Consider the following 25,637-nt stretch of genomic DNA (forward strand, 5'->3'; position numbering starts at 1 on the left):
GAGCCGCACAACAATTTCTCTTCTTTCCTGATAATTCTGAAGTATAATAAAAACAGAAATTCGACAACGAATTAAACTGTTATCTGAACAGCGACGTTTAATAAAGTCGAATAAATTCCTCGGATAAAACGCCATCCGAGTATTATGCACGTCGAATAATTTTCTACGAATGAAACTGCGTCCTGTAAAGCTTATTTCGATAGTTGGAATCTTTGCCCGGGCAATTATCAAGTTGTTAAAAATTTACGGAAGCGTCGTTGTCGCTCGTTCGCTTTAATATCACTGCGGCAGCGTCGGTGCGCAGCGTGTTGCGGTGACCTTAGTCGTTTTATCTTGGCGACAAAAGCGATAAAAATTTCTCAAGAGCCGTCGAACTTTTTGGAGAGAGGCGAGAGGCGACTTTTTACGGTATAACTGCCACCCCCGTGCTCTCTCTCCCTCCCTCCCTCTCTCCCTCTCTCTCCGCCCCCGTTTTCTCGTTATTTGCGTAATAAAGTGAGAGCCGTATGTACGGCAGCAGAGTGGAGCGCGCGCGCGGAAGGCTTCGTTATAATCCAGATTTGACAGATTCCATTTTTACGAGATATTGAACGGATCGCGCGAGTGCTCGATAACACCTGACACGATTTTTTTTTAATTCGACCGGCTCGGGACAAATTTCCTCCCGTAAATGTTTATTCATTATTTTACGTGCGCGGACAATGAATTGAATACGGTGAACAGGTATTTTTCAATCGAACCTGCGGATTTCTTTCGAATTCTTTTTTTAATATCTTAATAGCGCGAGCTTTTAACTGTGGTCTTTTACTTAAACAATGGTGACCAATGGCGACTTTATTTCGACTGCGTCGAATAGTTCTTTAATCGAAAATGATCAGACCGTCGGTGCGGCGGTGACTTAAATTGCAGGAAGCATATACGAAACTGCGAGTTTCGCCGGAAGACTGAAATGCATTTGCACTCGATGCTCTTTGAGGGTTCCACGTGCAAACAGTGTCCTTTTGGATGTCTATACAAACGCCTCGTCAGCATTACAACTAGCTTCATCAAGAGTTTGATGACGCACTGTCACCGATACAGCGTGTCTGACCCAGATACTAACGAGATATCGCTATTCCAGAGCTAGAAAAAAAGATTGATACCTTTGTTCTGAATATTGCAACGTTTCGAGCATCCTTTTACTTTATTTTATTGCATCCGTTTGTTGTACTTGACAGGTTGTTCGTGAAAGCTTCTGAGCCAGCTTTTCGAAGCAACCTAGTCCGCAATCAACAGGATTTTGTAATTAACTTTTTCATAGCAACAGCAATTTTAAAAAATATCCTTTCGAATAGCTAATTACATGATCAACATTTTATTTCGCAGCTGTACTTTATTCGGTAAAATATTTTACTTGCCAGAAAACCTCTGAAAAAATATCTAATTTTATGTTTGAAAATTTTTGAAAATGCATGCTATAGATATAACAAAAAATAAAATAGTTTGTCAGGTTATGATACTAGAATTATTAGAACCAGTAGTATTAAAATTTTTCTATTCAATGTGAAACCACGGTTTTGTCATATTTGTCTTGTACACTGTATTTTGTTTCAATATTATCGCTGCTTTTTCATTTCCCACGAACTTCTAACCGCCTGTAATATAAAATCGCCGCACTGGGATTCGGTGATTTATTGTATTAGTGAGGCTCAACTATAACCCGCGGTAAGTGGTGCTAGCGGTGTAATTGTGGTCTTAAATTTTTCCTGCCCATACGAACATGATGCACTACGTGCTCTCCAGAGGCGCCGGCTATGAATACACTTCTCCGCTCCCATGTTTCATTCTTACTGCGAATGCGGTAGCAAAGTGTAAAGAGACGACCACGTAAAAGTTATTGAAAAATCGGCGAAAAAATCTCGTATAGCGATTCGAAAATTCCTCAAATAATAATAATAATAATAATAATGCGAATGATTGCCGACCGTTTTAGCTGAACAGAAAACCCACGGAAAATCCTGCAGCTCGTGGTATTTAACGCAATTACTATTCAACTGTTCACCGCAAAAATCACTTAATCGCGTTCCCGACGAGTTCGCGCAAATCCCAAAGGATGCCGGCGAGTTGGTAAACAAGTTATGCCGGCCAAAATCTGAGTTCTAACTGCTCCGCGATTATATTGTTACACGGCCGTAACGCGATTCAACTGGCGAATGTTTCCAAACCTATTAGCAGTTCTCGAGGCGCTAGTGACCGCTGAAAACGTGCACGGCGTGGGTGCTCGCGACCGCTCCGACAGTAATAAACATTCAGGAGCTTGCGAATATATTTGCGTTTCGGCGAGACGTCCGCGGCTGGACTGGTCAACCGTTCAGCAATCAATCGTCTGAAAACAATAACGCGTTCGTCCAAAAAGCGGTCGGGGTGAACATTGATCCTTAAAGGATTGATTAAAACTTAAGGATTTATTTGTAGGATTAAAGGGTCTGTTTGTAAAATTGAGTGGTTATAGAGTAGAGGTCTTTTTTAGAACTGTAGAATTTATTTGCAGAACTATTGTTTTGTCTTTTCGTGTTTTAGGTAGATCTAATCAGGTACCTTAACGAATTCAGTGTAAAAAGGAGAATCTAGCGATGCACGAAGCCCATCTGTTTCACCCAGGCGACCAGTTCCGAATGTTCCACTGTGTACATCGTGAATTGCTCTCATTCGACGAGCATCTTTTCTTTCGTCCAGAGAATTGTGACTCCGGTTATCCGACGAGTTCATTGGAAACGCCAGGCCTAGTTTAGAGGGTCCGCGAACCGGCAATCATGGGGGAAAAAGTTGGGGCGCCACGGAAGGCCGACCGGCAAGATGAATTTTCCAACGGGAAAACAGTTACTTGACATTCAGTGGCCCCCGCAGAATTCCGGCTGGTCAGCGACCGAGGACGCGAGCTCGGCTTCCGGAAACAGCAGCACTTGCACGCGGTGAAAAGGTTATTCATAGCCGGCTCGTCCCCGAGAAAAGGTGGTCCGCTTCAATTCTCTTGGTCGTTTTGAAACCGGCCTCGCTTTTGCCTTGTGTGCCGGAGCCGGGCCGAGCCCCGCACAGCTCTCTATTCCACAATGGGAACTCCTCCGGCGGGAGACACGAATTAAAAACTAGATCCAAACGTACCGGCGATGTGGAAACTCTCTATCCCTCTCCCTCTCTCTATCCTCTTTCTCTAAGATATTAAATTCGAGAGAGACGGTGCTTACCACGCTGAATGAGAGAACCGAGAACACCCGGAGACCTTATTGTCATATTTGGCGCGAAGTTTGCCCGGCGATTCTCGTGCGAACAGTAGTTTTTGGCCGGTCTAAGCATCGCGGCTCTAAAACGCGAGTCATTGGCAGCATTGTCTGCACTCGCGCAGCCGGCTCGCGAGCCTTATAACGCAGCTTGCCTTATTTCCGAAAGCTCCGATCTAATGTCTAATTAACCAGGCGAAATTAAAGTCAGCCGTAAAATAAAAGCAAATAAAATAGAGCGAGGCAAAGATATCCAAGTTAACGCATCAACGACTGGTCATTTCTAGTCAAATTTGACCATGATCGATTTTTCTCTTAACATAAATTAGTCCAGTAATTACAACAATTTAAAATTAATGTAACCCTGGATGTAAATCGTGGCTTCGCCATTTCGCACTCCGTTCGATCATTTCTGCCCCCATAAAACACACGCAAATATTTTCTTATTACAAAGATGAAACAATCGCGGTCGATTTATGATATCGGAAATTGATAACGGCCGAACAATAAAATCAAATACGCGAACGATAATACCGACGGGAGCGTTCGCTTCGAAAAAATGAGCGATGGAAAAAAATGTAGATTTTGCTTTGGCATTTTATCAGCGCGCGGACGCGTGTATCGCGATCGGTCGCCGCGACATTAGCGATGAATTTATCGGCCGCGCATTTATATTCGCGGGTCGCGTCGAATCGTTTGAACCGTTTCCCCCGATAGACAGTTATCAAAACGTGGAAACGCAAAGACTGCAGCGTAAGCGACCGTATTCGCTGAATAGCAGAGCAATAATAGTCGGATGAATCGAAGGCACTTTTTAGCCCGCGTAATTGACCGACTTCCAATTCAGCCGCGTCCCTTTCTGTTTCAGTGCATCCGAAGTCCGTACGTGTCATCGACGAGAGCACCAAGAGCCCGTTGAGCACCGGGACCACTTTGGGGCCTATCAACGAAGGTTCGTCGATTTCGTTGTATTGCGAGAGCGGCGAGGGAAAGCCGGTGCCTTCGGTCGAATGGTACAAAGACGATCAGCTGCTCGAAGGTGAGGAGAAATATCTCTGCTAGATCTTAACGCAATCCCGATATTTGCAAAATCAAATTTCTATTTTCAGGCTACCGAAAAATTCTATCGAACTTGCGAAACCTTGTTTGACAAAATTAATTACTTTCTTTCACCGTATCATTTTTATTTTATGCCAAGTTTCCTCGTTGAACTTTATACAACGAAAATTACCGTTCTCTTATCGTATAATTTTTATGCAACGTTAAGTTAGTAAGATAAAATTATTATTTCCATACCGCGCGATTTTGTTTCCCCTGTTACTCGCAGCCCACTGTCGGCTCCCTCTTAACATTTTAACGCAGTCACTATAAACAGTTTAATCTCTTGTAATAGAAGATTTTATTCCCACCATCTTTCAGTTTTACATCTCCATTTTCAATTTTTACGACACGCTGTTACCATTTTGTTGCTCCTGAGGTACACACAATGTCGTAAATCCTGCTGTTGCATAAACGTGTTTGCTGGTTTGCCATCACCGTGCCAAGAAATATTTACGCAAAATAAGAAATTGTCAATGATTCTTAAAACTTTAAAATTACCATCAAAATTGCCAGATTAAAGAAATCTATTCTCTCGTGGATTTTAGTTACTCGACGGATCAAATTCAATAAAAATTGTTGAAATTTCGGAAGAAGCAATTAGTGGCGCCCGGTAAGCAAAAACGGTCGAATTCCCTAAAGGAATTGCAGAAAATCCTGGCCGCGGAGTAATGGGAATATTCTTGACTCGAGTAAAGCAGAATTAAGACGCAACTTTGTATGCAAAAGTTCTGCGGAGAAATCAACACAGAGGGTCTTGTGCAAACAGTGTGGAAAATAAAGTGGATTATGCCAGGTGTTGTAATCTGGAAAATGCATTCAGACTTGGCCTTCCAAGGGGCCATAAGTATCAAAGAAAAACATGTTCGTATTACTTTCTTTGCGCGGGGCTCCTCCTTTGATCAGTAAAAAAGTTTTACAAGGGGAATCCATTTCAAAAGCCGAAATTCTGTTTTTCTCCTTTATACTCGGGGAAGGGGAGAAACACCGCGGGCATTTCTTAACTGATGGAACAACTTTAATTAGACCTTTATATACTTGTCTTTGAAGGAGTCTTTCCATTCCTCCGCGTTCCAGGACTTTTCTGGATATTTTAAAGCGTCGATCAATATTTGTGCCACAATTTCTACAGAATTCAGACAAATAAATATATTTACTATAATTCAACCTTGGAGTAAAAACGTTTACATTGGTACCAAAAATCTGTTAAAAGATTGCATTCGTCTCTGGTCAAGCTATATAAAATGGAAAATAATATAATAGAATTTACGGTATTATCATGTTACTTTTAAATAATTTAACGACTTGAGAACGATTCTTGACCGAAGAAGACTGCAATCCGGAACGAAATTGATAGTTATTTATAATACGGAAATGTCTGTTGTAAAACTGTGCAACCCCGTCGAGTAATTAAATTCGGTGGAGCGCGCGGGGGGCCAATCGCCGGATGAACGACAGAAATACGCGGCACGTGCGCAAATGAGATTTGTCAGGTGGAGAGCGCGCGCGGGGGTGTGACCGGCAAAAATCGTGCAGAATATCCGGGAAGGGATGCACGGCCGGCACGTAGCCGTCACGAAATTCGATCTAAAAACACATCTAAACACGTCTACACGGTTGTGTTTCAGCAACGAACTCGACGACGATCGGTGACAACGGGATAGGTACGGCCAGTAGCCTGCTGCAGATGCAAATCACGCGCGAGGAGCTCGGCGCAACTTTCACGTGTAAAGTCAACAGTACAGCGCTCGTTGAACCCCTCACCGTCGACATCAAACTGGATGTTCACGGTAAGTGTATCGGTGTATATATATATACACATATATATGCATGCATGCAATCTCCATTCCCCGTGCACCGTCGAACACCAGACACACCACCGTTGTACCCCTCCCCTCCGCAGAAAAGTGATTCACTCGAGACGATAAGCGTTTCTTTATCGGCATTTCGATCGGCGGAGGAGAGAGTAAAATAATCTCGGCGAAGTTTCCACCACCCCCACCGACCTCCCACGGGCTAGGTATTCATTATCTGAACATTTCGTTGAGGCTTCTCGGAGTTGAGAGGATAAGTTTCGAAAGAGGGTCAAAAGTGGAAGATTCGTTTCTACCTTAGTTCCTCCGGGCTTAGTATCGATTCGGTCCCATGAAACATCGCGCGTTCGCTTCAAGATGTCGTACTCCCCTCATTTCGGAAAATAATTAAGATATTCGGCTGCCTTGCCGGGGATCGCGTCGGATAACTTTCGGAACGAGCGCCGAAAGTTCGCGGTTCCGTTTCTTCGTCCCGCGCCTTCCCGACGATTCGTTCCATTCTTTCGGCTCGCCGAAATAATAGCACGAATTCACCGTTTTTGTGTTCCCCCACCGCCGACGGATTTTGCTTCGCTCTTAATTTTACGCTTCGAGGAAATACAGTGAAAATATCGCGACAACAATGGAAGGAGGACAAAGATTTTCGAATACGCTCCCACACAATACAGTGTTTGATCCGTTCTTATGTTACACTCTCCGCTGACGAATTTTGGTTTATATTTGAGATTATATTTTAATAATAAATTATAATAATTTACAGCGTATTGATTAACTCTTTCAATCCGTCTATCTTTTTTTTTCCTAAAAACGATTTTTCCAAATATAAGAGATACATCTCCATTCAATTTCATTTTTATTTACCGTTTAACCAGTTATGTCGCTTTGTTTGATAAAATAGTATCTGCACGGAATCTCAACGAGAGTTGTGTTAGAAAATATGGTCGGCACAACGCCTGCACCGGGACATAAAAAAATATAAGATCGTACCAGTTCGCTTGAATATCAGGTGTGTTTGCCTCGCGATAACGACTTTATCCGTTCCTAAAAATAGTTAGGCTATTAGCTTCCCCAAGATTGGAGGATAAGATTGGAAAAGAGGATCAAACGTGGAAGACCCGTTCCTCCTTTAGTTCCCTTCAGCCACAGGACTCGTTTTGTTCTCGGAAACATCACGTCTTGCTTCGAGCTGTTTTCTTCATTCCTTTTGAATTTAATTAGGATATTAGCTTTCCCACGATTTCTGCAAAGAGAAACGAAAGAAGATCAAAGAGAGAGAGAGTCCCGCTTTCTCGTGGATTCTTTCAGATTTAATGTCGGCATCTTTATCGCGATCTCGAGCTACTTGATAAACGAAATAATTGAAACATTCAGCCTTCCGTTCTCTTTCGACTTCGTCGAGTGGTTTCTAGAAATAGGCCGTCGTTGTGTTACAGATATCAGTTCCTAGGATTTCTAAAAATAATTATGACATTAGTTTCCATAGGATTTCGCGATAAGGTTCGAAGCAGGGTCAAACGTGAAAGATTTATTTCTCCCACTATTTCTCTCGGCTCGGTATTGATTCGAATTTGCGGCACGTATTCTCGAAGACGAAAACCCCTTGTGAACCTCCGGTAATAATTAAAGGCTTCAAAGGGGTTTTATAAAAGTTGAATCTCTGTTCTGTTTTATAAATTTGACATACTTTCAGGATCACTTTTTTAAACTGTAATGAAGTTACACGTTTAATTATTATTTGAAATAACGAATGACTTATATGGGGCTTAGCAGGTTTTAAAGGGTAAAGTCTCTACTTTAATGTGTACGAACTGATTTTTACTATAGACCTGAGAAATATTGAAAAATATTGAAAATCGTGGGTGAAGCGATGCCTCTTGGACTCGAAATATTGTTAAACTTTGAACTATCGTAACTCTGTTAAAAAGAACCGTACAATAATGAAAATTAGCGCGTTTTGTAGAGCAAAGTCTCCTCTTTAGATTGCCCTAGTCGTTTGTTAACTTGACGCTTCGGGAGCACCGGTAACGTTCGGAAAGCCAGGGGGCCAAAATCGGCCCGTGGAAAAATGGTAAAAGAATTTATTTTATTATAATTTCCTAGAAATTAATGGATAATTTCGAATTTATTACACGAAATTGTGCGTCCAACTTGGAAATTATGTAATAATCGAAATATAATAAATTAATTACAATGAATGCTATTTTCTAGAAGTTAAGGGATGATTTCACTCCAGAATAAAAATCAGAATCCCCTAACAATGAGAAAACGAACTCCACGCGAAGTTCATAAAGCTCGTGGATCCTCGGAAAAGGGTTCCAGATTTTTCGAAATGAACTCTCGCCCCCGCAACCCCTAACGTTAATCTTGTATCCGCCACGGCTGCTTGCACCTCCACGCAATGCCCGTTGTTATTAAATTTCCCGCGCGAACACTGCACCGACTCGATATTATCCCCGAATGTACACACTCTAAGCCGAAGATTCAATTATAATTTACGATTTCCCTTGTTGCAACGATAAAGGGCGCACCGAAGATTAATGTTGCCCGATCCTGAGAACGATACAGGAAGTAGATCAGCTCTGTGATCAATTTCTGTCGAAAGTTCGCGAGTTAAGCATGATCTATGAATCGCGAACGAAGTTAAAGAGTATCAGCCAGTCGGTAAAGTACGAGCTTGCTTGGTCACGGTTATTAACCATCATACCTTCCAGCTGTCAATTTGACACTATCTTCAACCTATAGAGCACGTTGTTCCGGTATCACCAGGAAAATTGTTTTCACACTTTATCGTCGAACTTTTCTTAACATGGAGCGTATGTTTATTATGAAATTAATACAGGTACAATATATATGTATAATATATAATGTTACAGCGATTTTTACTATGGCGCTTTAGACAATCGAAGGGTAGAAATCTATTTCCGCTTAAAAAGAACGTAAATAAATTTAAAATAATTTCATTGACCCTGTTAAAAACCTGACGCGTTGTTATATAGCAAAAAGGGTTAATCGCAAGTCTTGTATTCGATGCCGGAAAAGATCGAAGAAGCCTCGAGCGTGCGCGAGTTATTCGTTCGCCGCGAGATATCCGATTTTTCCTAATTCCAAGCCGTCAGGACCTGTTCCGATTAAACGAGAGAGTCTCGCACCGGCGTGCAAGACTTTTCGAACAATCAGCGTCTCGAAAAGTCACGCACCCGTCTAATGAATTCCCCTTCGAACAGCTTTCCCTTAATCCGATCCTCCCCCTAATTTATTTCCGCCAGTTTTCTGCTACTTGATTTAATCTCGTTCGATCCGTTTCTTTCAATTTCCGCCGGCTCTTATCACCATTCGGCGTCATTTATCTCTGCGAGGTCGTTTTCTTTCCGCCACGGGGGAGCTAATACGATCCTCGAATTATGAATCACTGCGTTTCGGCGCACGGTAGTCCGGGATGCGGTAATTTCTGGCCAAAAAAAAGACGATATTTCAAGCTTCACATTAAAAGATTTCTTCCCGTTCTGACGCAGCCTATTGTAACCCTTTGCACTCGATGCCATTTCAACTGGAAATCTGAAATAATTTTCCTGGCTCGTTGTATTCTTATCCTATGCAATAAAGTGCACTTTTCTACGTACGATATTGATTTCTTTGCTTTTTTTATTTTTATTTTTAAACAAATTGAAGACGTGAAAATCACTTCGTAAAAGAACCTTCACGTATCGTTTTTATAGAGGTTCTATAGGATCTTCGAAACATTTTTTCCCGCGACTCAATTCACCGTGGATTCGAAGATTGAAGTCCACCCCCTTTCAAAACGACCCCATAAAACTTGATGCGCGATTTGTTGTCGTCGTCTCGGCGCGCTTTCAACGAGAACTGTAGTGCCCCGGGCATTAGCATAATCCAAAGCGCGCGGCCCCGCGGATCTAAACTTGTATCGTCGGATTTTTGGCGGAATCCAACATATTTTTCCATAAAATGTCGTTCCGCGAACAAACGGCGCGGCACACGCGACGCCTACATCAGCACGAACTGCAAGTGAGATGCATCCACCCGTCTTGTACGTCGGGTAATTTTAAGGTCGACGCGCCATTTCCCATTCAAAGTGCAATAAAACGGCAACGAAAGATCGGGCATCAAATTTTATGGGGTCGTTCGAAAACGTAGACTCCCAATCTCCGAATCCGCGGTCGTTCGAACGGCGGGAAAAACTTTTTGGATTCCCTGCGGGCGTTCGAATATAAGGAAATTGCAAAAGAGAAACGTCTACGTTGTTTTATCCTCTGCGAAGTGGAGAAATATTCAAATTAAAAAAATATATAGCAAGGCAATTTAGGATTAATTTAGAAATTATTAGGGATGAGAATCTAGCATTATTAACAACGATATTAACAAGAAGTAGCTGTTTCTAGAGCTTACGTGTCTCTGGTTAAATTTTGATCAGTGACTGTACGCGTGGCCATAATAGCGCACGTCGAGGTTTCGGAGGCGTGGGATCGAATAAAAATTGATTACCACAATTAATGGGTTAAGCGCGCGTTATAAACTTCGCCCGGGCACCACCGTTAATGTTTTTATTTGATTGCGTTTTTATTACACCGCGCACGGCCGCCAGATGTTATAAACGCGTAAAACCCGCGGACTTGATGGCCCGGCGGCGCTCCTGTTCGCATATTTATTGTTTTGTTGCTCGAGATTGCAGTGGACAAAATTTATGGCGCGGAACAACGGAAAAAGTGTGTTGCCCCGTACGGACCTTCCCGGGCACTGTGTATAACGTGTTGAAGCTTAGATCGGTGACGCGTTGCCCGCACCGGTTCGTGCATGTGCATACGCTCCGAGAATCGCAATCCCATTCTGAAACGAAACGAAACAACAACAACAAAAAAAAAAAGGAAAAATCAACAGACAAACAGAGCAAAAAAAGAAAAAAAAAGAATCGACGGAAAACTATCGCGCAGAGTCGAACGCCAAACAGTATTAATTAGAATCGCGCTGGCCGGGCGATCGAACGAGCGAGAAGGGTGACAAATTGTTGAAACACCTACAACCCTCCCCGTTCCAGGATCAGAAGTAATATCGGGGCTTTAAATGCGACGACACTTTTTCGTAAGCGTTCGCGGGATATTTCATGGAGCGGGGAGGGGGCGGGAGGAGGAACTTTAATATTCATGAATTAAAATAATATTAATAAAGAGCCGGGGAACGTGCGTGGTGGAACTGAGAGGGCAATTTACATATCGAATAACTGTTGCCCACTTCCTGCAGAAAATTTATGCAACGTTCTTTATTCCTACGTTGCTCGCGATTACGCGAATTATCTGATTTCGAAAATCGAGCGCTGTCTTATAAAATTGGAAATTCTGCTATTCTAGAAATTTTGTAAAATATTCATTGGAAATGCAATGCAATATACAGCTGGTCTCGCGAATCCCCTTAAATTCGCCGACGCACGCGTGCCGAGCTATTTAAACATGTAGCTCCAGGTTTAACGCGTTAACGAATGAAACGTGCGGATCACTTTGTGAGCTTTTTACGACTCTGTCCACAAGACTGTGAACAATCGGACTAATTGTCAGTTTTTTTTAAAAGACGTTGTCATAGTTCTTCCACTTGAAATGATTTCATTAAGAAAATTACGAGCGTCGGCGTAAAGGATACACTTCTTCCGATCCACGCGATAAAAGCCAACGCGTAGAGTACAGTCGAAAATACTATTGAAACGCGACCGACGATTGTTGTCTCGTTCGCTTTGCGATTGGGATCTTTAATTCCGGCAAAAGGCAAGATAATGCTTTGATAATACATCGCGTCGCGTCAAGCTGTAGTACAGTGTGCGGCGGGACAATACGGATCGTAGTTCTAGTATTAAGTAAGGATCACTGTAGCATGTGTAGCACCACATGAAATGCCCCCTGATCTATATCAATCCGTAACTACTGCATGGGATTGCCGCATACGCGGCGCATACGAGCGGGTCGGCGCAGAAATTGTCGATAAACAATATCACATAATGTAAGTGGAATATCAATATGCGATGCTGTGGCAAGAAATTATGATAATTTCGGTTCGACCATCGTGCACCATAAATTGCATCGCACACCGAATGATAAATATAATGGGATCCACCTTATCCGAAACCAAACAAATCGAAGCCATTCGCGGTCGTCGAAACGATTAAAAAACACGATAATTTCGCTTTAAGAGGAATCATAAAGAGATCGATAAAATTGTGAACAATTTTGCATATTAAATGATGTGATACGCTTCGTCGAGAGGGTGACTCGTTCGAGTAACCAAATTTAAAGGGACAGTTTCCTACAGCGCACGAAAAATTCTTATAAACTCTGCCCGGTGATCGATCGGTGTCTGACCCAGTAACTTTTCGAGACCTCCGTTCAATCCTCGATTGTTCTGAAATGTTCGTATTCGAGGAGCTAGTAGCTGCACCCCGATTGCCGTTTAAATAAACGATAGCATCGCACGGTTGCTCGAAGATCCGCGCGCACGGGGGTCGCCGTTAAAGAAAGACACAGCGAATCTGTTTTCGCGGATTAGAATAATTTATCGCGGTTCTGTCGCGCGTTCTCCGCGAGCAGCAGCCCGCTCCGCGCTCGCTGACCGTGAGCCACGGAATCGCGTGCGCGAGCCGAGCCGTCGTAATAGGGAATAAATAGCTGCTCGGTGCTCCGTCGCAGGATCAAAAAGTTTGCCGCGTTTCTCACGCATCCCTCTCGCGCCCGGGGCCAAACTTCTTCGAATTGTATACGGGGGGCGCCGGAGCGGCACGGCGAAAAGAGACGAAACTGTCCAGGCGCCAGCGCCAAGTAGATCGCGAGTTGGAAGTTACGATCTGGGACGCGAAAAGCCTGTCCTCCCTTTTCGTTTGTCGCCGCCGCCGCCTCCGCGCGTTAAGTTGTAATAACGATGCTTGTTATCGCTGAGGAAAACATATTCGTTCCGTGGAATCCTTTGCGAGAATGTTCCCGCGAATTCACGAGGAGTTGGGAGAACAGAATTTTCGAGCGGAGGAGCGCGAGACCTGCGTTTCCCGATGGAGGATGACCCCGGGTAAACACACGAGGGAACGCGATACGAAGATAATGCAAAGTGCAATTTACTGGAAAATCAATGCTGCGCCGGTGGATTGAAGTCCCAGTTAATTCGGGGACAAATTAGAGGAAAGTGGACGGGAGAAGAAGTGTCCAATCCACGGAGACCAAGGGCGAGTCGTATCTGTCTCCTGCCCTGACTCTATCGAGACAGAAACGAACGAGTAGAAGGCTCTGACTGAAGGGTGACGCGGCTGGTACAATGCTGGCAAGCTCCGGGTGCCTTCCAGAGCCGATATCCGACGCTTCATCACGAAGAGATGATCAAGCAACGCCTTCGTTCCGGTCCCCGTTTCTCCCACCGCCCTGCCCCGAGGCAACGGCCATTAGTGCACAAGCCGAGGGGACTCGGGACAACTTAGAGCAGAGAGGCCTTACCAGGAGACTACCAACCCCATGACTACACCACCCTGAAGACCATCTGAACTGGCAGGTCTTATCGGAGGGTTGCAAGCGACCGGAAGGCTTATCGGAATGGAACAATTTTTGGATCGTTATTTCTCAGATAAAATATGTTTCACCTCATTGTTACATTAATAATTGAAAAGAAATTGTCGCAGGTTATGCTGGTGCAGCACTGAAACCCTTGTACCAACTTCAAGTAGTTCTTGAGAACTCTGGTCGACCTCAAGATAGGATTATGGTTGGCCAGGATAGTTTTGGAAGACCCGTGGTCTAGTTAGAGTCTAAGGTGGACCATGATAGTCTTCGGAATAGTCTAAGATAACCAAAAGGAGACTGAGGTAGTCTATGATATTCCAGGATAAATCGGAACAGTCCAGAGTACACTAAAATACTTCAAGGTAGATCAAAGTGGACAAAGGTAGACCAGGATACATGCCGTCTAATATTTTAACAAAAATTCCGCCGAGGGCGTTGCTAACGTTAAAATACAGATTCGGTAAAGCAGTCAGCCCCTGGACACGGAAGCCCATAAAATACCGTGTTTATTCTTCTATCTCCCCTGCGCGTCGACCTATTTCTCGCCGGGAGAATTACGCGGCGCCATGGGCACGGCCTAATTACATCGCGTTGCCCGATAGAGGGACGCAATCTCTCGCGGTTTCTCTGCTCGCGCAATGGACTTGATAAGGCGATTAAAGGCGTCGCACGCGCTGAAATCGATAGCTCCGGGCCCGGCGTGTTCTCCGCACACGCATCTTCCTCGCATCTAGGACCAACCCCCTTCGCGCTAACCGCTCGTGTCGCGTTCGCGGTGACCGAGTTATAGGCGCAATTTCCCCGATGACCTCCGACCGAACGGACGAGCCTGGTCAATTTGTTAGCCCCGTGTCTCCGGTTGTTTTGTTAGGCCTCCTCGCGGATACCCAGTCGTCCTTCCTGCGCGCCAGCTACATTGACCCGCGCCTCGCGAAATTAGCGTATTCTGGCTATTTCGTTTCTGCGAGTCGCTTGGATGAAGCTTTTCGCTGGCTCTTTTTCATCCTCCCGTGATTATTAATCAGGGTGAGAAGTTAACGATAGTTTAGCTCTTAGTTTCAATAAGAAGAGTTCAATAAGTATTTTGTTCAGTATATTTTTTACAAAATCTCGTATTACACTTTTTAAAAAAAGCTATCACTACTTAGACTACTAAGTTCGGTATACAACAAAATGAACATTTCAGTAGTTCGATCAGAGAGCCATAATCTATTACGCTGCTTCCTCGCTCCTCCGACCACGCCATCAGCCGCTGCAGATCCCGCGATCGTTTTAGCAAGGTAGAACCACGTCGGCGAATTAAATAGACAGGTAGAGTTAATCCGGGTATTCCGGACGCGTGTCCCGTTAGGAGCGCGGTTCTGCTCTTCGCGCTTTCCAAATTTGCCATATATATCTCTCTCTCGTCGCTCGCGCGCCGCCGTGTCGATTCATGAACCGCGAACTTCTCGGTCCTGATAGCGCCAACCGTGGACTCTGCAGAGTAGCAAACCATGAACCGTCAACGCGTTGCGAGTCACCTCGATTCTCCCGGTATACATACGTACACCGTTCCGATAGAGCGCGTCCTTTCGCTCGCATCCGCTGCAACATTGCAGCGTCGTGTCTTCGGTCCGCAGAATTCGCGCGATCTATCCGTAAATGTATGCCGCCGCGTTTCGCCAGCCGAAAACCAGTTTCCCCTCGAAATTTTCCTCGGTCGCCGACTCGACGCTTCGCCGAATTACACCTGTGAAAAATACTAGAATGAAATTTGGAAATTGTACAAATTCTGGCGAGTATAGACTGAAAATTTAACGCGGTATCGATGAGTAATAAACGTCACGAAATGTAATACAAAACAGATAATATTGAATTACCGATAAATGGAATTCTTGAGGAATTTTTTGTATTCAATAGGTGTTGTATTAATTATATAAATATATATTCGAAAAAATATAAGAATTGTTCGCCAGTGAAATTTGTGCAAGTTCTGCGCGACAGCGTTGACGAGCGCGCGCGACATCGAAATCCGAAGACCTCGTGAAAAATACGCGAATCGATCGTTTCCCCCCCTGTTTTCCATACTTGATCGATCCCGGAGCATTTCACAGCGCTCGACCGAATTTATTATACACGAACGATCAGTTTTCTATTTATTCGCTACTTCGCGCGACACGGATCGGTCGTCGTCGCGCTAGCGGAAAGTAAATTTTTGCCATCTGCGGCAGAAGTTACACGGGCGGGAGTCAGTCCAATAAATTCGAGCGTTTTAAAGTGATGAAAAACATTCGGAGCCCTTTATTGATCGATATTTTTGCGAAAGATATTTGTATAAAAATCCGGGCCATCGTATTTTTAGTTATTCCCTGTTGCAACGGAACGCAGCGACAAAACGAATGGATCGAAAAACACGGCGAAAAAAAGGAACGCTGGCACGAAACTTTTTGGCCAGAAATCTCGACTCGAAATCCGGCAGGGGGGAAGGGGTATAATACGCATTAACGAACTCGTCGGAGTCGGTCTTAGCGACAATTTTGCGTTTGAACGTTTAATGAGTAAATAATTACTCGCTCGAGCCCGGGAGGGCGGCACACGCGCGGCGAACCCGCGCATTCGCCGTGCATAAACGAGATAGATAGCGGCTGCTTTAGGAGCAAATAAGTCGGTCATCCGAATACCAGAAATCCTCGAATTTCCCGTGCCACCGTCGACACCGTTCTCCGTAGCAAAATTTCGCCGGGCTATTACAGGAATAATAGAAGCCCGGGCAAATTCGCGGTCCTTTGCCGCGGTTTGGCGTCCAAACAGCAATTACAGAAAATCCATAAAATTAAAACGTTGTCGACGGCGATGGTTTATTTAACACCGTTGCCGATTCCTCGGGACACGGCTCGACCGAACGGAACGTCTCTGCCTCTTTCGTTTTTCGTTCGCCGTATCGATTCGACCAATTGTTTTATTCATGATTTTACAGTTCAATGAACAAGTAAAAATGCAACGCGGATGCGGAGAAATAAAAGATATCGCGACAAGCGGAAATAAAAGACTTGCCAGCGTCCAGAAATAAACGATCCCGGAGCGTAAAAAGGAATGCAAAATTGCACCAGATCCGGAAATAAAACGGCGCGCAACATCTTGAAATCAAAAATTGTGCAACACGCGGAAATAAAATTTATAATTTCCAAAGGTGTAATATTAAAAATTTATGATATCCAAATGCTTGTAGAATGTTCGGTGGATTGTTTAATGGTATTTTATTCGGACCCGTCGATTCGTTTTATCCGAAATAAATAAATAAATAATCGTAAATAATGATCGAGGACAGAACGTCGAAAATATTCTAATGCCCAACGGTCATTAAATTTTCTTTCGTGGCCGCTTTGTTCCAAACACCGGAACGTTAAGCGTCGCGTCCGAGCACGCAATTTGGCTTTCAAATTACAAAAATCCAATTACGTTTTTGTCTAAAAATGCAGAAATGCGATCCGACGGAAGGGGACCCCGGCTGTTATTTATTCATAAGTGGATCGGTGCGAGACTCGGGCAATAGAGCGCAACGGTAATCGATTCGAAAATATTTTGCATAAAAGCCGGCCCCCCCGATCTTTGTCATTTTCTCGGCATAAAATATAGAAGGATATTAGATTCAGTTTCTGCGTTTAATATTTCATTACGATCGTCCTGTATGCATATTTATCAGTAAATAATCGAACAATACGTAATCCCCCTGTCCCGTATAAAACTGTATTTTAAATAACATCCACCGTCGCTTCTCGTCCGACACAACTTATACATCGATACACTGTACACGTTTATAATCGTGCAAAATATTAATTTACGGCAGCGTTATTCTGTCAATTTCTTCCTTTTTTTTCAATGATAACTCGATCGATGATTTTCATTCCATTTCGTTTAATATTTCGATTGAAATTCAATTATATTTATCTGTCGCGATACTTGATAGCTATTTATGGTATAGTAAAATGGCAGAAAAGTTCGCTTGTTAAGCATTCGCGTTATTACTTGCGGCATCGTAACACGGTGTGTCTATACAAACGATCGGCAGTTTTCGCGCCCTCGTTCCACCGGCATTTCATTTAAAACCACGGTAGCCTATAAATTACTCAAGATTACTAAGCGGCGCGCGGGCTGAATTGGCTTCGATCCCTTCCGTGGCTTTAATCGCGGAGGAATAATGACTATTTTTATCCGGAATTCAATAGAAGGATCCGGCCACCATTATCGGCTGCGCCAACGCGTCGACAACGGCCGGTTTTTGCGATACTTTCTTGGATTCCTAGCGACAAGGGTGACGCGAACACGGGAAACACCGAATAATTTTCATCCCTTAACGAGCATTGCCGACGCTTTCGCCGATTGCGCCGTGCTTTTCGCGGAGAAAATATTTTAAACCCACGGGTAGAGTAACTTTTCTATTTTTATAGGAAATATAGCACATTTTGCTCTGCTGTACGACTTGAAATAAAAATAATATAATGACATAGGATAACGATAATATTTTTTTAAGGCGCAATTGCGACTACGAGACTGATGATTTTCAATTTGCTCTTTCGTGACGAAGCGATTAATATTTAGTGTTCCAGTGCATTTTGCAATTACAGAAGGTGTCCCAACAGAACTTGTTACCGCCAGGCACTATCTCTCCCCACGGTCATATTGTATGTATAATACGCGTCATCAATTTATTCGAGCACGTCCATGTTGACAACGAGCCGCGTGCTCACTTTGAAGTTCTGACAGAGATTTGATCGAATCGAGGGACTCGCGCGCAGTTCACGCTTGCTTCACCGTCAATGCTATCTAAACCTTCACGCGTTTGAGGTTCGTACGGTGCTCCTCGCGGATGCTCAAATCAGTATACTTGCTTTGATCCCGCCGCTTCAAACTTCGAGCTTAATAAACATTAATGAAAAACCATAAAAAGGAACTCGACGTTGCTCGGGAAAGTTTATACACTCCACCGTATAAAATTCGAGCAAAATTTTACGATCCCCTTTAATACTGTAAATTAAAACCATAATTGCTGTAACAATGGTTAAACAAATGAAACGCTAGATTTAGCAAATCTACACGGAAAGTTCGCCCTTCGCGACGCGCTTTCGAAACTCGATCCGCGATTTTCAGCCTCTCGGTTTTACGGGGCACACAAAGAAAAAGTGTGCCGTTGTCATCACTCGTACTTTGGATTATTCAAATGCCGCCGGCACACTTTTTATGGCGAGTACAATAGAGTCGCGACAAAAAAAATATCGTGGATCAACTTTTCAGGGACTCTTGCGAAGAGCGATCTTTCTTCTCCACGAAGTCGCGTTCGAGCGAACGCGGAACATAATTCGAGCTACTTTTACTGAAATAGTTCGGCTTCTATTGGACTGTTCGTAAATGTAGATCATGCGATGCCACTCGAAGATCAATTCGTACAGTTTGTGCATGTGGGGTAATATGCACGGCGAGGAAAATCATTGTACTCTATGATATGGTGATTAAAATACAGAGTAAAAAAAGGTGAAATAATGCAATAAGGTATAATTAAAATAATATAGAAAGCTATAGAAAAGGATATAATAAAATGGTACATGTTAATGATAGAATAAAATGGCACAAGTTAATGATAGGATAACCTGGTACAATAAAATTACAGAATATGATACAATAAAATTGCAGAACAGCGCGACACAATGCAAGGACGGAATAAAACGCTGGAGTACGTCGGGAATATATTAGAAACGTGAGGAAAATTTATATATATCCCGACAAGCGTACATATCATTTCCACGGGATCCAGAATGAAATGGCTCGTCGCCGGTTGAAGGTTCAATCGAACCGACAGAGTGGGCGACGTCTTCGGAAACTTCATTCCTTTCCGATATCGGCCGATGGGCGGAAAGGGGTGCCCCGAAGGGGCAAGAGACTCCGGGGTCGCGAATAAATCGATTAAATAAGCCGCTTTTAACGACTTGTCAGGGATTTAAAGTTGAATCGTCGTCGCGAGTGGCCGCAACGTATCTGCGAAAGTCTCACGGTGGGAGCAGCTGCTGTCAAAAGTCAGGCCTCGGAACCCCGGTGTCGGCGCGTCGCGTCCCGCGAGAAAGTGCGAAAGAAACGCTCAGCTGGAAAGACACCCCCGGCCCCGGAGTTCGGGGGAGGACGACGAGCCAGCTTCTTACCGGCAAACAAGACCCGGCAATCGCATCCACGCCTCCGATTCCAGACTTAAAAACTCGGCTCGGCCCCGGGATCGGCTTGGCCAACCTGCTGCTACCTCTCCCAGGAGCCGTCCCCGGACGCAGCGAAGAAATGTCTCAACCCCGGCAGAAGCACGTGGAATCGATGGGGGAAACGACGACTCGGAGAGCGAGAGCAGATTTTTCTTTTAAAATATCAAAACATAATTGCATAAATGCAGATTTCCACAATTTTATTTTTGCGAAATGTTTAGCTTAATAACTAGTAGAGTATCGTTTGATAAATCGAATTGAGCCCATTTATTTTTCATTATATTCGGCCAGCATTTTCTTGGCGCTGCTGTTTCAGGTCGTCGCGTTTCATGGCGCATTTTCGAAGACCTCGGCAGCGACGGAGTAATTTAGATCCGATCGGGTCACATTCTGTCCCTGCGTATCGTTCGATTAGAGTATTATGTCTCTAAGCGATCCTAGAAAATGCCGTAATTTTCCATCGATTTTCCATCTTTGCGTCTCCTTTTCTTCCAAGTTCCCGTCTCTTGATAATTTCTACGGTATCTCTGCGCAAATGCATCGAACTGCATAGATTACATGTTTTAAACTGCGAATTACAGCTTCGTGAAATCGCCTTAGTTTCAATGACTAAATTCTGTTTACCCCTCTACTAATGGAATAGTTGTCGCGAAGTTTTGCTAATGGGACCCCGTTGTCTTAACCAATCCTTTCACCCGGAACACCGAGTGAAACGTGTTACAAAGTTTTTAATGAATATAAATATTATTCAGCTGCCCCGCCAGTTACAGGAAAATGTTGTTCTGCATTTATGAATTATTCAGCTCTTTCGATAAATATGTACTGTCTAGCCGCTGCCCACAACAACCATGTTTGCTATAGAATTAAACGCGCAGTGGCTCGAAAAAGTGTTCAATTTAAGTGATAAAAAGCTTTATCCCTTCAAAAATTCAATTATTTCAGCTTTAAAAAAGGCCATTCAGTTTTAAAAGGCTATGCATTCACGTCCTATTATTTCATTAGGAATAGAATCTACAAATCGCGAGCATACGTTTAACAATAGCGAGCGTTATCCGCTTCGCAGACAATAAATGATACGCTTCCTCTGCATATTGTTATTGGCAGGAAAGTACAATGCATTTGGTCATCTGGATAACATGGCCTGGAAGTGAGCCTCGGCTCCCAAAATTAAACACAAATCCAACATTCATTTCCAATATATTTCAATAAATATTTTTATACGACAATACCACCGATAAATTTCGTACAAAACATTTATTACGATTGTCGATCTTTGTGGAAAATAGAAATTGTTTTGTATCAATCGAGAGAGAGCGAGAGAGAGAGAGAGAGCCGATAAAAATTTGTTTCCTCTTTTAATGATTTTAATAATTTTAATTTCAAACCGTCCAGTTAATAATTAACCCTTTGCATTATATATTTCCGTCGCAGACGGTCAATGGCTATAATACCTTTCCTAACCTTTCCTAAAAGGTTAAATATTGGTAAAAATAGGGACATAATTTTATTTCATTTTTAACACTCTCGAGCAATATCCAAATTTAGTGCAGCGTATACCAAATTTCCATAACGTGTGACGCGATATTCTAAAGCAAAGGGTTGAGAGCATAATAATCAAGAGATCCTCTATTTCGGACTAATCAACTCACGCGTGTCCAAGAACAAAGGCCGAGGGAGCTCGTGGCACGAGGTAAAACCCGGCAAAGTAAATCTCGCCGAGGCGAAGGCAGCCTCCGGTGTAAAACTCTTAAGGTCATGAACAGAGGAATCCCTAATCGGATAATAATTATCGGGGGAGCAAACTGCGCGCGGAGGCCAGAGATATTAGTTATCGCGAGAGGAGGAGGAGGAGGGAGGAGGGAAGGAGTGGGACAACGGCGGGGAAAGGCGTTTGAAACGCAAATCTAAAGACGGTAATCGAGGTAGCGATTGAGGGAGTTACAGAGAGAGAGAGAGGAGGCGCGTCGGGGTTGAATCGCGTGAAAAACACTTTGAACTGCCTTTCTACGAAAATTACTTTCGCTTTCCTCAATTATCCCCGTGAAATCCTATTACCTTCGTCGAAAAATTTCCCTATTATTCTTCGAAACCGCACGAGACCCGGACCCGATCGACCGTTCCCGCGGAATACGGGTTCTCGCGATCGTGTGCGCGCACACCGACGGCCCTCCGACACCACCACACTGTTTCGAAAGCTCGAAAGTTCCACAGCTCGCGTCTCGACGCTGCAGACAGCTCTCTCTCTCTCGATCTCGATCTCTCTCTCGATCTCTCTCGTGCGCGCGCGCGTCGTTAAAAATAAGAGCGGCAGAAAAGGAAGAACAGGTAGTTGTCATTTTTTCTACCGCTTTCTTCTCGTTAAAGGGGTGCGCAGGGACGGTGGCGTGAGGTGGGTCGACGCGCGCGGTTCAAGGCAAATGCAATCCCCGATATTAGATTCCCCGTTCGCTGGCCACCCCACCCCCTAACCGGCACGACCACCCTCTTCCGAATCGACAGTCTTTCTTTTCACGTTCCCGCCTCGTCGCGTCGTTTCGCTGATTGCTCGCCCGTTGGTCTCACTCGAAAATTATCTCTCGTGTAATCGTCCCGAGGAAAGTTTCTTCTCTGTGTTTTCCCCCCCTGGCAAAGGGGCGAGAGGACGGTGGGGCAAGGGGCGAGCGGCGGGGTGGCCGGGCTGTCCAGAGCCAAAGGGAAAAGTTCGGTTTATTCGCACCCGGACAAAGCCGAGAGGGATCCCCGCATGTGAACTTTTTAATGTTTCTTCGGTCCAGGAAGCAAACCCGAGAGCCAACGCCGAGTGGCTCCGGCCCCCGGAGTAGCCGGAAATTGAACTTGCCGGATGATAAAAAGCGGCAGCCCGCAAACGCGTAGCTCGGGGTCTCTCATCGACTCTGTCTTCGCCGGGGCGAAGCGGATCCCTCCCCCCCTCCCCGCTGTTTGTTGCCCCCGGACGAGCGGAATACAAATTGTTGCCCAGCTGGAATCGCCTCCGCCACGTTCCGGCGAATTTATTTATCTGACTCGGCAGTATTCGATTCGGTTGCAACCGGACCCGGGGATCTCCTCGTGCGTTTACGGCAAAAATGGATGTGCCGTGTCGCGGGGGCTGCTATGCGCGCGCTCTTGTTACCGAAACCGATGCAAACGTGGTCGAGGGGATTATAGGGCGCATGTAAGGCATTATACGCAAAGGTGCTTCCTCGAACTATAGATTTCAATCGCAACTAATATTTTAATAGTGTTTCAATAGTCTCGAAATTGTGGTTATTATTTTATTTATGGTTATTTATGGGTATTATTTCATTTCGTTATTATCTTATTCTATTATTTCTTCTAGTATTTCATTCCACAGAAACCCTCGTAGATGTCCATTCTCGAATCGAACAGAATAGAATCGCTAATCCTATTACACAACGAGAAAAAATCAAATAAAAGTTTTAACAAAGTTCGAAGATCGAATTCAGCTACGATTTTATTTTCTAGCCGAACGAATTGTTTAATTCGTGAAATAACAGAACGTCGAGCCTAGGAAGGTTTCTAATCGATTTATAGAAAAAAGAATCGGGCTAGTCGAATAAAGTATTTTATAGGGCGGAGTTTTTTCGCGCAGCCGTTTCGAAGGGCCCGCGATTCTCGTTCGATTCCCTCTAACGATCTCGCGACTTATTTCGGCCGAAGTCCCTTTTATTATCCGGCTATCTGTGTTTACAGTAAACTGGCTGCAACGCGATCCGAAAATTGCCGCCTCGCGCGCTACGCTGTTGCAGTTCAATTACACGGATAGCCGAGATGACAGAAGTCGAACCTCCCATCTGGAACGGTCCTCTCTTCATTTCCTGCTGGCCGAACACGACAAACGAAAGCTTTCGCTCGCGAACTTTATGACTGGTTTCCGAAATCCCCGTGTGATTTTACGATATCTGCCGATAGCCGGCGAACACGGACGTGCACTAGGGGCGCTTAGAAATTTTACTACACGCCGGATCCCGAGCCGCGCTAAAAGCGTCGGCCTGGAAACTTTTTAATATTACTCACCGTCCGTTGTGTGTGTCTGTTAACTAATGCCATAGCGCGCGATTCCAAACCGACCAACCGATATTTAGAATTTTATTACAGTTAAATATATTATTTATCATTTTATTAGTGTTATTATTGCTATTATTATGTATAGATAATTGCCGTGAAAATAACTGACTGAAATCTCAAAGTGTAGAATATTTTTAAAGATTTATTTTTCCTCTTCGTAAAATCCATATTCTATTAATTAAAATTCGAACAACTAGCTTTCTTCAATTGTGGTAAATTCTATTGAATAATGTCTGATTTAATTCTCGAAACGTACAAAAATAGTTGCCACAGAAACAGAATGTTTTAAACGACGAACGGTCTCGCAAAACAGAGGCGAATCCCGGCGAATGCGAGGTTCCTTCGAACGCCTCGATGCAACTTGACTTTCTGATTTCTCTGCGCCCAGCCATCGGCGCCCCGTCTTTATGCAACCGAGTTTATGCACCTCCCCGGTTGTCGAGACACCGTGCTTATGCGCCTGCATATTATTCTTCCGCGACGGAACAGCTCAGCCACGGTAGATCGCCAGAAAAACGAGACGAACTATTATTACACGTGTACACGTTCCTTTCGTTTGTGCACGCGCGTAGAAAGCCGGATGACACGGGGGTCACGTGTCACGAATCAATCGTCTCCCCGTTAAACGAAAAAGAAAAAAAAAAGAGACAAAGGTCGCGTCACTGTCGTGCCCGCCTAACACGATAATTGGATTCTCTGAATAATGCGTTCCTCGCCCCCGGGGGCTTATCGTTTATTTTCTTCGGGTTTGGCCCGGTATCCTTCTGCGGGGAAAATTTAAATGGATCCGGCGGACGAGACGTTATGCGGTTTCGTCGGGGGCACGGCGCGGCGCGGCGCGCTGAAAATTTAAGCGGCCCGGACGCCATGCTAGTTTGGACAGCGCATTGTAATTTTCAACTCGCGACGCTCTCGACCGGATTATCTGGCGCCGAGCAAAGTATTACAATCGCGCCGCGTTTTCATCTGGTAATCCATGAATTTCGAAGCATGGAAGCCGGACGAACGGCTGTGTCTCGATTCGAGTTACGATTGCGAACTGTTCTAGGGTGACGTCTGCTGTGATTGAACGTTTGTGCACCGGGGTTATGTCAGGTTATTAGAAAAGAACTGTTTATCGTTGAAATTGATGAGAATTACGGTGGTAGAAAGAGCGACACTTTATTAATTATTTATTCGATAAACAGATATCGATAAAAGTAGAAAATCTGCCCCTTTATTCCGCGCACGTGGTTTATACATAGGGTTCTCTCACCCCTTCCTCTTCTTCCATACCAACACTTCCTTTCCTAATAAATTTATTGACCCTTAAATGCTTCGCACTCTCCCACCTCTCTCTCTCTCTCTCTCTCTCTCACACACATCTCTCTCTTTCTTTCCTTAAGACTCGTTTACAATTATATCACACTTACAATTGTCCCACGTGCTCCGCGATATTAACACTAGATTTACGGAATCCGTCAAAATGACGGGTCACTGATTTGTTAACGTGCTATAATTCCGATTTTAAACATACATTTATTGCTTATTTATCGATTATATTCACTATAATTATTTCTATTTATTTATTTATCGATTACATTAACGATTAGAATAAATCGTTACTTTCATAAACAAATA

At 44.0% G+C, this 25,637-nt stretch overlaps 1 protein-coding gene across 1 annotated transcript in view; it reads left to right on the plus strand.

Moving 5' to 3' along the window:
- Nrm (neuromusculin) overlaps window positions 1–25,637 on the plus strand; it is a 411,707-nt gene that overhangs the window by 313,303 nt on the left and 72,767 nt on the right. The window contains exons 4-6 of the mRNA XM_078190748.1: window positions 4,126–4,296; window positions 5,984–6,145; window positions 23,643–23,836. Coding sequence (XP_078046874.1) covers window positions 4,126–4,296; window positions 5,984–6,145; window positions 23,643–23,836 — 527 coding nt within the window. The remainder of the gene's footprint in view (window positions 1–4,125; window positions 4,297–5,983; window positions 6,146–23,642; window positions 23,837–25,637) is intronic.

The sequence above is a fragment of the Augochlora pura genome, chromosome 9 (genome assembly GCF_028453695.1).
Source record: "Augochlora pura isolate Apur16 chromosome 9, APUR_v2.2.1, whole genome shotgun sequence".
Taxonomy (NCBI): domain Eukaryota; kingdom Metazoa; phylum Arthropoda; class Insecta; order Hymenoptera; family Halictidae; genus Augochlora; species Augochlora pura.